Source organism: Cervus elaphus, chromosome 13, assembly GCF_910594005.1.
Source record: "Cervus elaphus chromosome 13, mCerEla1.1, whole genome shotgun sequence".
Lineage (NCBI taxonomy): Eukaryota > Metazoa > Chordata > Mammalia > Artiodactyla > Cervidae > Cervus > Cervus elaphus.
Window position 1 is genome coordinate 27720408 of NC_057827.1, and position 12791 is coordinate 27733198.

A 12791-nucleotide genomic window follows, 5' to 3' on the forward strand; every position below is an offset into this window, starting at 1 on the left:
TTCTTCACAGTCCAACTCTCACATCCATACATGACCACTGGAAAAACCATAGCCTTGACCAGACTATTGCTGGCAAAGTAATGTCTCTGCTTTTTAATATGCTATCTAGGTTGGTCATAACTTTCCTTCCAAGGAGCAAGCGTCTTTTAATTTCATGGCTGCAATCACCATCTGCAGTGATTGTGGCGCCCAAAAAAATAGTCTGACACTGTTTCCACTGTCTCCCCATCTATTTGCCATGAAGTGATGGGACCAGACGCCATGCTCACCAAACACCAACTTGGGCTTACTGTCTACAACAGACAATTCAGACAATAGTACATTTTGCAATTGAAAGAACATTAAACCTGTTTCTCAAGTCACTAAGTGCCCTTCTGCCACAATTATTCCCAAAGCTTGCACAGATATTTTGTTGTACTCAAATTGTTTTTCTACTGTTAATCCCTTTGCCAATGCTTTATCCTAAAGAAGAAGGAAGTGATGTAGAGACCATAGCTTTCAATGGAGAAAAGGATGGCTGGAGAGTAGGGTCATCTCCCTTTATCCTTCAGCCAATGTTAACTACATGTCAGACACTTTTTCATACGTAGTTTAATTTGATCCTCATAATGACCCTAAGAGCTGAGCATAATTATTATCCCCACTGGTGAATCTGTTTGAGAGTCTTCACTCTAAAGCAGCTGATTCTACCTCCTAATGAACAGAATGTAAAAAGAAAAAAAAATATTGGAACACAGTTAATTTCTCACCGTGTTCTCCAAGGGCACCTAGAGTTACTCAGTTCTTAACATGGTATGATTGTATACCCCCTCCTTTAGTCCTGGGAAAATCCTTCCCTCCATTCATTCTCTCATCTTCTATTTACTTCTAAACCCACTGCAATCAGGCTTTGGTTTTAGCCAGAAATTCATTGAAACCACTCTTGCTAAGGTCACAGATTTGGCTTCAAATTGCCAATGAGAAATTTTTGGACTTTTATTCCAGTTGACCTCGAAACAGCATTTCACATGGCCGACTATTACCTCCTTTTTGGAATTACTTATTCCTTCAGCTCCCATATTGCTTCTGCTAAGTTCTGAGTTTACCTACTCTTCTCATTATCTTTTCACTTGAATCCCTTGAATTCACTTGAAAAAGTTTGAGCTTTTTCCCTGGCTAAATTCTCATGCCTTCCTAATATATTGTATATACTCTCTTTGGATAAACTCAGTTAATTTATAACTAAAGGGAATTCCCTGGTGGTCCAGTGGCTAAGACTCCACACTCCCAATGCAGGGGGCCCAGGTTTGATCCGTAGTCAGGGAACTAGATCCCACGTGCTGCAACTAAGAATTCCAATGCCACAGCTAAAGATCCCGTGTGTCACAATGAAGATGGAAGATCCCCTGAGCTGCAACTAAGACCCGATGCAGCCATAAAAAGTTAATTACCTTAAAAAATATATGTATTAAAAAATGCATAACTAAAGACCATTAACAACAATGGACTGTCACATTTCAGATCAATTCTTTCACCCCAAACAAAATATAATTAACATCTGTTTGAGGGCATCAGAAAAGTACCAAAGCACTGACTACTTATGGGGCCACATTTCTGGAAAGAAGAAAACCCAAGGAGGTGAACCCTTATTTTTGGTATGCATCTCCTCTTCATGCATTCCTTCCCCAGATGGACAGAAAAGAAATCCACCCAGCTGCTCAGGCTGGGAAATCTGCATCATTCTAGCTTCCTCTTTCTTACAGTTTTCACTCAATGAATTAGCAAACTCTGCTGACTCTCTCTCCTAAATCTCTCTGCCCTCTCTGCTCCTTCCTCTATCTCATTATTTCATCATTATTTCAAACACCCTTGAGTATTTAAATGCGGCATCCTAGTTGGACTCCTTGCTTCCAGGCTCAGCTCCACATGTTGCCAGAATCACTTCATTAAAATGCAAATCTAATCAAGTCCCTCCACTGCCTAAATTGCTGTAATGACTTCACTTAACCTGAAACATGACTTGCTACAATGAAGGCCTTTATGATTCCTTCTGAATGCCACTGTATCTTTCCTTCCACCCTAACTGATGTGAAATCCTAGGTTACTCAAGGAAGTCCAGGCTTCACTCGAATGTCACGCCATGAACTCTGTATTTCCTCTGCCTGGAAAACCCTCTCCACCCTCCACTCCTCCTCTAGCGTTCTCCCCATTTTGGGAGAATGAGTAAAATCCCCATTTCATAGACTTCCCTAGCAGTCCAATGGTTAGGACTCTGTGCTCCCAATGCAAGGGGCACAGGTTCAATCCCCGGTGGGGAACTATGATCCCACAAGCCAATCAGTGTGGCCAAAAAAATAAATAAACTTTTGGCTTCCCTGATAGCTCAGTTGGTAAAGAATCCCTCTGCAATGCAGGAGACCCTGGTTTGATTCCTGGGTCGGGAAGATCCCCTGGAGAAGGGAACAGCTACCAACTCCAGTATTCTGGCCTGGAGAATCCCATGGGCTACAGTCCATGGGGTTGCAAGAGTCAGACAGGACTGAGCGACTTTCATTTTCACTTTCTGTTTCATAAGTTAAATCCAAATAAACTCAAAGAAATAAGATTTTAAAGTAGGAACACACAAACAAAAAAGCACTGGCAGAAGGCATACATGTATAATTTTTTTCTCTTTAAGGCAGGGGGGGTAGGCAAACTACACCCTGAGGGTCAAATTTAGCCTGCAGGTTAATTTTGTAAATAAAACTTTATTGCAACACAGCTCTTTCCATTGGTTCACTGGTTGCCTGTGGCTGCTTTTTACCTGCAGCAGCAGTGCTGAGTAGCTAAGACAGAAACTATAGAGGCTAAAAAGCCCTTAAATATTTCCTCTCTACTCCTTTACAGAAAAAGTTGACTGACCATTAATTAGGAAAAAAAAAAAAATTAAACAGATATCACCAAACTTAAAAGGTGGAGAATTCTGTGTATCTATAATTTAGAAACTACTGATTCTGCAAACACAAACAATACTGAAAGTCAAATGACAAACTGAGAATATTAAAAACAGTTACAACAAATAGTATATATTCATGATAAAAGTGAGGAAAAGATCACCATCCAAATAGGGAAAAAAGTAAATGACTTCAGCAACTAATTGAAAGATAAAAAAGTATAAATGGGCAATAAATGCAGGACAATATTTCAATAAGTACAGGATATTTTCTACCTTGTTAGCAATCAAAAGGGGGCAAAAGAAATAATGACTCCTAGTTTACCTTAAAAAAATCAGCAAATTAAAAAAAATAGTTGTACTCTGTATTAGCAAAAGTTCAAAGAAACAGGCAATCTAAGAAGAGGTAATGGGAATAAAAATTTGATCTACTACACTTTTGGGGAGAAATGTGTCTCTTAGAACACCAGTCAAAAGTTCTTACTACCTAAAAACCTCAGCAATGGGAAAATGTTATTTTACTATCAGATCGTCTAAAGCACATGCTGTTGTATGGTAATGTCTTGGGTTTAAAACCTACTTTTTTCAGGAGACACGTGTGACTTTGACTGTCCCCGCACCAGCCTGCAGGTGGCGCCATCACCAGCACAGACACCACAGTTGTCCTCCTTGGCGTTGCTCCCCAGTTGCCGGTCGCAGCCCACTGCCTGCAGACAGAAGATACCGTCAGGAGTGGGTAGAGATATGGGCATATCAGACCTTATGTATTTCAGAAATCATACCGATGGTGTTATCCTTCTTAAATGTATGAGTTGGCTCTCTTTGATGAGAACACAGATTTTAAAATATATAATAATAAATAAAGGGACTTCCCTGGGGTTCCTGAGGTTAGGATCTCTGGATTCGCCTCCCAATGCCCAGGACGTGTGAGTTTGATTCCTGGCTAGGGATCTAAGATCCCACATGCCTCATAGCCAAAAAAAAAAAAAAAAAATCCCAAAACATAAAACAGAAGCAATATTGTAATAAATTCAATAAAGAATTTGAAAATGGTCAAATCAAAAATTAAAAAAATCTTAAAAATAAAAATAATATACAAAGCTTTACAGCACCATGTCATTTATATATAAAATTCTTATCCAAAGACCAAAGAATTAAAGATGAATGGAGGCTGCCCTTTGACACTCTCATCCTTAGTTTTTTATTTATACTTCTATTCAGCTATTTTATGTACATAAAATGAAAGGAACATTACAAATACTTCCTCTCTCCTCCTCCCCCAACCCCTTCCCTCTCTTTCTATCCCTACCCTAGTCCTGTTCTCTCATTTCTTCCCTCAGATGACCACTATTTTGAGGTTGATATATATCCTTCTGTTCCATAGTTTAATTTAATTTTTTTCTATTTTTAATCTCAATCTATACCTACATCACTGGTCTTCAGATCATAAAGAATCTGCCTACAATGCAGGAGACCCGGGTTCAATCCCTGGGTTGGAAAGATCCCTTGGAGAAGAGAATGGCAACCTACTCCAAGATTCTTGCCTGGAGAATTTCATGGACAGAGGAGCCTGGTGGGCTACAGTCCATGGCGTCGCAAAGAGTCAGACACAACTAAGTGACTAACACACATACCTATATCTTATTCATATTGATAAATCCATCTCTCTCAATATCCTGTATCTGGATCTTTGTATATCCTTCTGTATCATTATCTATATTTATACCTACATATTTTTACTTATATATGTATATATATGTGTGTATAAAATTCTTCTAAAACCTTTTATCAATAATTTTTAAAATATAAGGAATTAACAAGAGAGATATCTCAGAATATGCTTATACTGACATCCTTCAGTCTCTTGTGAATTATTACTTTTTGTAAGTGAAGAGAAGTGAAGTGAAAGTCACTCAGTTGTGTCCAACTCTTTGAGATCCCATGGACTTATTAGTCCATGGAATTCTCCAGGCCAGAATACTAGAGTGGGTAGCCTTTCCCTTCCGCAGGGGATCTTCCCAACCCAGGGATCGAATCCAGGTCTCCCACATTGCAGGTGGATTCTTTGCCAGCTGAGCCACAAGGAAAGCCCAAGAATACTGGAGTGGGTAGCCTTTCCCTTCTCCAGGGGATCTTCCCGACCCAGGAATCGAACCAGGGTCTCTTGCATCGCAGGCAGATTCTTTACCCACTGAGCTATGAGGGAAGCTTTTGTGAGTAGTGTGTGTGCATCTGCTGAACTGTGAGCTTCCTTATATGGGAAAAAGGGCTACATCTTATATTTATTTTTATTTTATAAATATGACTTTTACATGACATACACCTAGTAATATTAACACTAACTAATGAGCTGGTTTATTTCTAACTCTCTGCATACTTTCGGTGTTATTTGTATTTATATGCCTGGTGGTTAAGTGCAGAGACCTTGGAGGCAAACAGCCCGATTACAACAACTACCCAGTCCTACCACCCCTTTCAAGATGCAGGATGTACAACAATGCAAACTACTCTAGGAGACTCATTTTCCTCAAGAGTAAAATAGGGACACTCACACATACTTCACAGAGGGTCTCTACTAGGAATGAAATGAGAAAATACATGTAAAACTCCTAGTACAGTGATTAGAATACTCGAAGGGCTCAACAAAAGAGAGCCCCTTGAATCACCCCTCTCTGTTTTTCATTTTGCCTGGACTCCCGGGTTGAGTCCTACACTTCGGCTTGGGGGAACTGCTGGATCAGAGTCTGTATCCAAGGTGTTGACGGGAATATAAAACTGGAGGAAGTCGAAACCACATCTATCGACTATTCTTTTCAAAGTGCTGCTGCTGAAGGGAAGGAACAAGATCAAATGAAAGTTTCAGGGAGAGGTGGGAAAAGTTCCAAGGAAGTTTGAGGAAAAGCCTATGATTAGAGATATTTTCAAATTCACAGAGGGATGTTGTGAAGAAAGGCTTTACATTTGTTCTGTGTATTTTCAAATGGTGAAAGATACAGGTTTAGGTGTAATTTAGTTCAATATGAGAACGTTTTTAGAGTCAGAGTTATCCAACAATAAATATTCAATCACAGGCTAGGTAGGAGACTTTGGGACAGGAAAACTGAAGAGGGGATTAAATTATTTGATGAGCAGCTGAATCCTCTGAGACCCTTTCATTCTGATTATATGATTTTTTATAAAGATAATAGTGAAACAGTAATAATAATAGTTGATTTTTATTGAATGCTGGTGTTATGCCAAGCATGTAATATACATTATTTCATTTAATTTTCATGGCTACCGTTTGATACCTTTTATCTCTATTTTACAAATTAGACATCTGACTGTTTCTGAGGTTACATGACTTTCCAACATTACACAACTAGTATATTGTTTGAATATCCAGGTCCTCTGACACCAGAATCTTATCACTATGCTCTATCTTCCTCACCTTTAGTATCAGCAGATGGAAAACAACAAACCCAGTTACACAGGCTATTATATTAATATTTACTAAGTACATGTGGAATAACTTAAGAGTGATTGATTTTGGAACCATACTTGCATGGTTAAGATTTAATCAATGAGTAACTTGTGTTCAAGCAACTTTCTCCAAGGGGAGTAATTCTACCATTAAATTATAGAAATACTGTTCCTGGGCCAAGCTCTGTCCTCACACATGTGAGTCCCTGAGCACTTTGCATTTCATGAGAATGAGAATCGCTCTTTATCTGGTCATTCAGGAAGGGTGTGGGTTTAGAAGCTAGGATGGGCTTGTTTTGAAGGGTGTTTAGAGCCTTGCAAGATCTTGCACAATCAAATACCTCCCTGAGCACTGATATTTATTTCATAATTTTTAAAGTTACAGTTCATCCAAATCCTGCAGCCAAAAAAAGCATGTGAAAACATCACAGAAAAATAATATCTAAAAAGATCTGATTGCCTTGTGATTCATAGGAGATAAGCCAAAACTGCCCTTGAAATTGAGGGACTACTGAATACTGGCTCTCAGATCTCATCATAATCAACAATGAGCAACTTTTTAAGAATTGCCTGAAGCATTTTCAAGTTCAGTAACTTCTCCTGAAGTCAAGATCTCTAGCTGTAATAATTTAAAAATCGCTAATTGATAAACATGTCAATAAAATGTATTAACATCCACACAGCCAATTTGTACAGAGCCAGGCATTACAGTCTAAATTAATAAGATGGATTCCTATTTTACAGTGCAGTTGATGAGACAAGTTACACAACACAGGGGATAATATAAGTAAAAATTTAAGATATATGAGCAGTGCTTTGGGGAATAAATACTCATATATAAATCGTCACTTCAGTGAAGGATTATTTCATAGTTCCAGCCTATGATTTCTTACACTGTTCATAGAAGTCAGTGTTTAAATAACAGTCTTTACTCCAGATGGAACAAAGTATGAATTTCCCAGATCAGTCAAATTTAATCCTTCAAGAAGCAAATAATTTTTTGAGTCAACTTCTGTTTGAGATCTCTGAAAATTGAATTCTACATTACCAAAAATTCTAACATTTCTGCCTGAAAAATCAGAGTATATGGAGCTATGGCAGTCATTAGGAATATTCATAAATAATTAGTTTCTCCCTTAAGCCCATGGAGGACTGCACTTCCCCACCCCCTTAGAAATAAGTGTGGTCATTGATTGTCTTTGGCCAACAAAATATGAGTCTAAGTGTCTGCATCTCTTTGGTTAGAAGCTTCAAGGGTCAGCGCATGAGTCACACGTTCCCCTCCTCACTGCTGTAGTTATTATGTAAAACGTGTGTGCAAATAAAGGCTCCTTCAGTCTGGGTCTCAGAGACATTCAAGGGCAGAGACCCCTGCTGACCCACATTGGCCAAGTAGCATGAATTAAAAGTAATCTTTGTTTTAAGTCATGGAGCTTTTGGGGGGTTGTTTATTACTGAAGGAAAACCTAGCCTCTATTATATTGGAGTTCTACTTAACTATTGATGGATAGAGCAATGTCATTAACATCACGGTGTTGCTTGAAATTGAACACTTCACATTAAAATCTAGATTTCTGGTTCCTGTTAACAAAAACTGATGTTTATATATGGTTGATCCCTTGAGCACATCAACAAGCAGGTATATATTCTCCAGCTCATGATAGCTCTCATTACTCACTATGACTACACCTGAGCAGTCTTCCTCCCTGAGTGGGGTGTAGATATTTGAGTTTCAACCTCTATCCTAAACTGTCTAAGCATCGCTCACCTATTGTGCTAACTGTCGTCTGCTAGAATAGCATCTCATTTCCAAACTTCAGTGATACTTGCAGTAACACAACAAGTAAAAATATCATCAATATAGCACAAAGGTTAAAAAAACAGATTTTGGAATTCAGTTTCTTGGGTTCAAATTCCAGCTCTACCATTTTCTAGCTGTATCATCAGGGCAAATCACTTAGCCTCTTCAAATTCCAGTTTCCTTATGAACACAGTGAGGATTATGACTATCCCAGCTTCAGAGTGTCTGATGTGCTAACACAGCCGAGGACTTAGACAGTGCCTGACCCCGAGTAAGCATCCAGTATGTGTTGGATGCTATTCTTTTTACTAGAAACACAGAGTGATTTCTTCATTTACCCAGTCGTCAAGGAATTCAATAAACCTGAAAGATACATTTGACTTGTTCTGCAGATCTGGTTCCAAACAGGTCCTATTTCTGGTAAAAATCAGGCCCCCAAAGCAAAAGCAAATTTCATTGAGTGAGTATGGTTGTCTAATGCTAGATGCTGTGCTCAGACTCATGGTAGGTTCTTCCCAGGAGCATGGTGACACAGTCATGTAAATAAGCAAACTCTAAACACACTTGCAAAAATTATTTGCAGCCTCTGCCAAGTGAACATCAGGGCTCAGTTCACTGATTCTAAAGTAATCAGAGAGAACCACACAGTTTAATTTCTCCCATCCCGATAACTGTGGACAGCCATAGCCACACAGTCCACAAAAGGGAATTTATATGAACATTATCCCGTGGAAGGAAAGATACTGAATTCAACTGAGAAGCATGCGAGTCACTTCTGAAGAAGTGCATACAATTCTTTTGACCTGGATAGCCTTACCAGAAGAGCACTCAGCTTTCAGCAAGCGACCACCTGCCCAAAAAATCCGCTTGCCCGTCAGACTCACAAAAACATGATAGGAAGCACACACTCTACTTTAATTTTTTTTCCATCTGATCCTAGTTCCCCAACCAAGGATCAAACCTGCACCCTGCCCTCTGCATTGGAAGCATGTAGTCTTAACTACTGAACCTCCAGGGAAGTCCCAGGAAGTACACATTCTAGAGGGACTAATTCAGCATTGAAAACCACCTTTATCCTGTGTACCTGCTCAGTCACTCAGTCGTGTCCAACTCTTTGTGACCCCACCAAACTTGAACTAGAAAATTCAAGATTTGAGGCTGAGAGAGAAATAAAAGAGACCAAGAGATATGAACAACCTTTGCATCTGCAAGTAGATAAAACTCATTTATTCAACCAGTTTTTAGCTAAGTACTTTGGATGGGGACAAACATTGTGGGAGTACTGGGGGATGGCAGTGAGTTGAAATGTACAAGTTAAAAAGATAAAGAATGTCACGGTAGCTCAAAAAACAAGATCCAACTATGTTGTCTGAAGGTAGAATTGACTCAGCAATGGATTACATGTGTAGATGGAAAGAGAAGACTCAAGAATGTTTTTTTTAAAAAAGGTACAGATGACCCTATCTGCAAAACAGAAATAGAGACAAAGACGTAGAGAACAAACACACGGACACCAAGTGGGGAAAAGGGGGTGGGATGGACTGGGAGATTGATACTGACACGTATACACTACTACGTATAAAATAGATAACTAATGAGAACCTACACAACACTGTAAACAACTGTACCCCAACAAAATTTTTTTAAGAAAAGAATGACTCCAAGGTGTTGTGGTGAGCAACTGGAGATTGTTTTCCAGATGGAGGGATATAGGAAGGAGAAGCTCATCTGATAAGCAAGACCATGGTTCCTCCAAGCATAAGAAGTCAGAGATACCTGGAAGGGTCTGACACTTAGTAGATGGTTAGGGTCATTTGCTACTGTTACTGCTGTTTTTGTTATGCACATAATAGGGTAGATGGAATAGTAAACATTCCCTATGTTTATAATTTTTTCCAGTGATCAAAGGAATGGAGTAGAATTCTATCCCTTCCCAACAATCCCCACACTGTCTCAGCAACCTGTCATAGTCCCCTGAGTCCTCACCCCTATTACAAGCCATGGGGGGTTATACCTCAGTAACATTCATCACAACTCTGCAAAGATCACTTTAAAAAAAGTCTGCTGGAGTACACTCATGCTAATTACTTAGTAAGTAAGTCACTGCTCCCACAGGCCTCAAACAATGAATTACTTTTAACAAGAAAATTCAGAGAACCTATCAATACCAATAAATCAGTAGTTCTCAAAGTGGTGTCTCTGGGCTAGCATCATTAGCACCTCCTGGGAACTTGTTAAAAAGCAAATTTTGAGGCCAAACCCTAGACCTTTTGGGTCAGAAGCTCTGGAATTGGGGTTCAGAACACTGTTTTAACAAGTCCCTCAGGTAATTCTGATGTACTTTCAAGTTGGAGAACCACTGATCTAGAAAAATCCACAAGTCATATATTATAGTCTTTTGACTCTATGTGGGCAAAATTTACACTATTTTGAATAAGTAAAATATAATCTACAGGTGAATAACACTCCTTAAAATACGTTTTACATTAAAATCCTCAGAGGCAATATTTGGTCTGCATGAACCGAAGTACAGAAGAGAAAGGTTATCTTTACTGACAGTGGTTGCAGCACAGGCTGGAGACAGGGGCCCGGGCAGCAGCTGTGTCTTACCTGGCAGATGCCACTGATGCACATGTCCAAGGAGTCAGCGGTGCACCGAGTCCCATCCAGGACTTTGGGTGCCAGCTCCACCACCAAGTTTTGTCCCCGGGCCTGACACCTGAGCGCGCAGGGGGCGGCAGGGTCGTTGTACTGTGGAAGCCATTCATAATAACGTCCCTGGTACTGCACATCATTGTAGGCTGAACACTGCTGGGCTCGGAAGTCCTCTGCATCTGGAGGGCAGTCCTAAGTCAGAGAAAAAGGGCCACAGGCACATCACGAGGTGAGCTGGACCAGCACAGGCTGAGCAAGAGTCCCATGAGAGCAGACCCCCACCTCCTTCTCTCCAGAAGTCACTTCATTCCTTCGTTTTTTTTTTTTTTAACTTCAGAATCTTCAGTGTGGAATTCTACTGTGGAATTTTCTGATCACGGAGGGAATCACCTAATTTATTCTGATTATTTTTCCACTCAGGTAGTTTTTTTTTCAGATAATTAAAGCTTACCCTATGTAAATGCCAAATTCTGCTCTATTTTAAGCATACTGAATATAATATACATTTTCAAACATATTACATAACCTCTTTGTTTTTGAAACAAGGGAAATGGAATGTTTTTGGAGTTTTCCTAAGGTTGACCTAAGGTCTTCCAAAGGAAATATTAATCATCATCCATGCCTTCAGGAGCCATTTCAACGTAAATGATTATTAGCCATTATTTTAACTGGCCCCAAATTGCTGCACTAATGTGGGAACTTGCGTTTGTTTCACTGTTTTTGTCGTCTAGTTCAGAGCCTTTCCTCTCTTGCTCTCAGGCCCCCAGCCATCACTTTACTGGTACCCAGTGCCTGCCTTTGACGCTCTAGAATGGAAAGAGATAACATAGCTTTTTCAAATCTTGTCTACAACAAAAAGCAAATCAATAGCCCCAAGAAGCTCTTATGTGAAAGTCACAGCCGACTGTTTGCAACCCTAGTCCATGGACTTCTCTAGGCCAGAATGCTAGAGTGGGTAGCCTCTCCCTTCTCCAGGGGATCTTCCCAACCCAGGGATCAAACCCTCTTCTCCAGTAGATCTTCCTGACCCAGGAATCGAACTGGGGTCTCCTGCATTGCAGGCAGATTCTTTACCAACTGAGCTATCAGGGAAGCCCCAAGGAGCTCTCATACTAATGGTAAAAAGAGTTTGTACAAGTTTTGATGACTCAAGGATCTTATTTAATTACTAACCGATCTCATCAGACATTTCCAAAGCAAGATGCTGAATGACCAAAACGTTACTTTACTCTTCAAAACTGAGCACAGACTTCCCAATTAATGGGAATGAATTCACTTTTTAAAGAAAATAGATTCAGAGAGGTAATATTTTTTTTTTGTATTGCAAAAGAAATAAATGTTCATTGTAAAAACTCTGGGAATAGTTTCTATTCAAAAAAAGAATAAATAACAAAGATTCTTATACATAAATCTTTGACCAAACTTTATTATTTCCCAAGGACAAACTCCTGGAAATAAAATTTCTGAGAAAAAGGATATGTTTCATGAGCATTTCAAAATATTGCCTCATTGCCCTCCAGAAAGGTCTTCTTATTATCATCAGAATATATAAGTTCCCTTTTGTCAGTATCTCTTCTTGGTTTGGATATAATTTTCCAAAATTTTTTCTAATCATAAGTGTTAAATAGAATTTCAATTTTTTTTAAATTTCAACGTTTTAATTTGCATTTATTTTCATTATTTAGGTTTAGTATCTTTTCATGTATATTTGCTTCTTGCATTAATTCTTCAAAAATTTGGTTTTTGTCCTTCATTTATCTATGGAATGTTTGTGTTTTTATTATTTTAACAGATAAAGCTATTAAATCTCAGAGTGAAGTTATCAACTCTTTGTTGTTTGTATTGAAAATATTTTTCTCATTTAATTTTGTTTCTGGTGCTTTGTGAAGTCAAGAACTTTTAAATTTTTATGTAGCCATATTCATATTTCCTTTCAAGGTGTCTTTCTTTACTAATGAGATA

At 39.0% G+C, this 12791-nt stretch overlaps 1 protein-coding gene across 5 annotated transcripts in view; it reads right to left on the bottom strand.

Moving 5' to 3' along the window:
• Positions 1-12791, bottom strand: part of ADAMTSL3 (ADAMTS like 3) — a 363119-nt gene that overhangs the window by 194418 nt on the left and 155910 nt on the right. For all 5 annotated transcript variants that reach the window (XR_006344423.1, XM_043921943.1, XM_043921940.1 and 2 more), the window contains exons 6-7: positions 10785-11021; positions 3492-3618 (exon numbers count right to left, since the gene is read on the bottom strand). Coding sequence is in view for 4 of the 5 variants with exons in the window: in XM_043921943.1 (XP_043777878.1) it covers positions 3492-3618; positions 10785-11021 (364 nt within the window). In the remaining variant the exon portion in view is untranslated. The remainder of the gene's footprint in view (positions 1-3491; positions 3619-10784; positions 11022-12791) is intronic.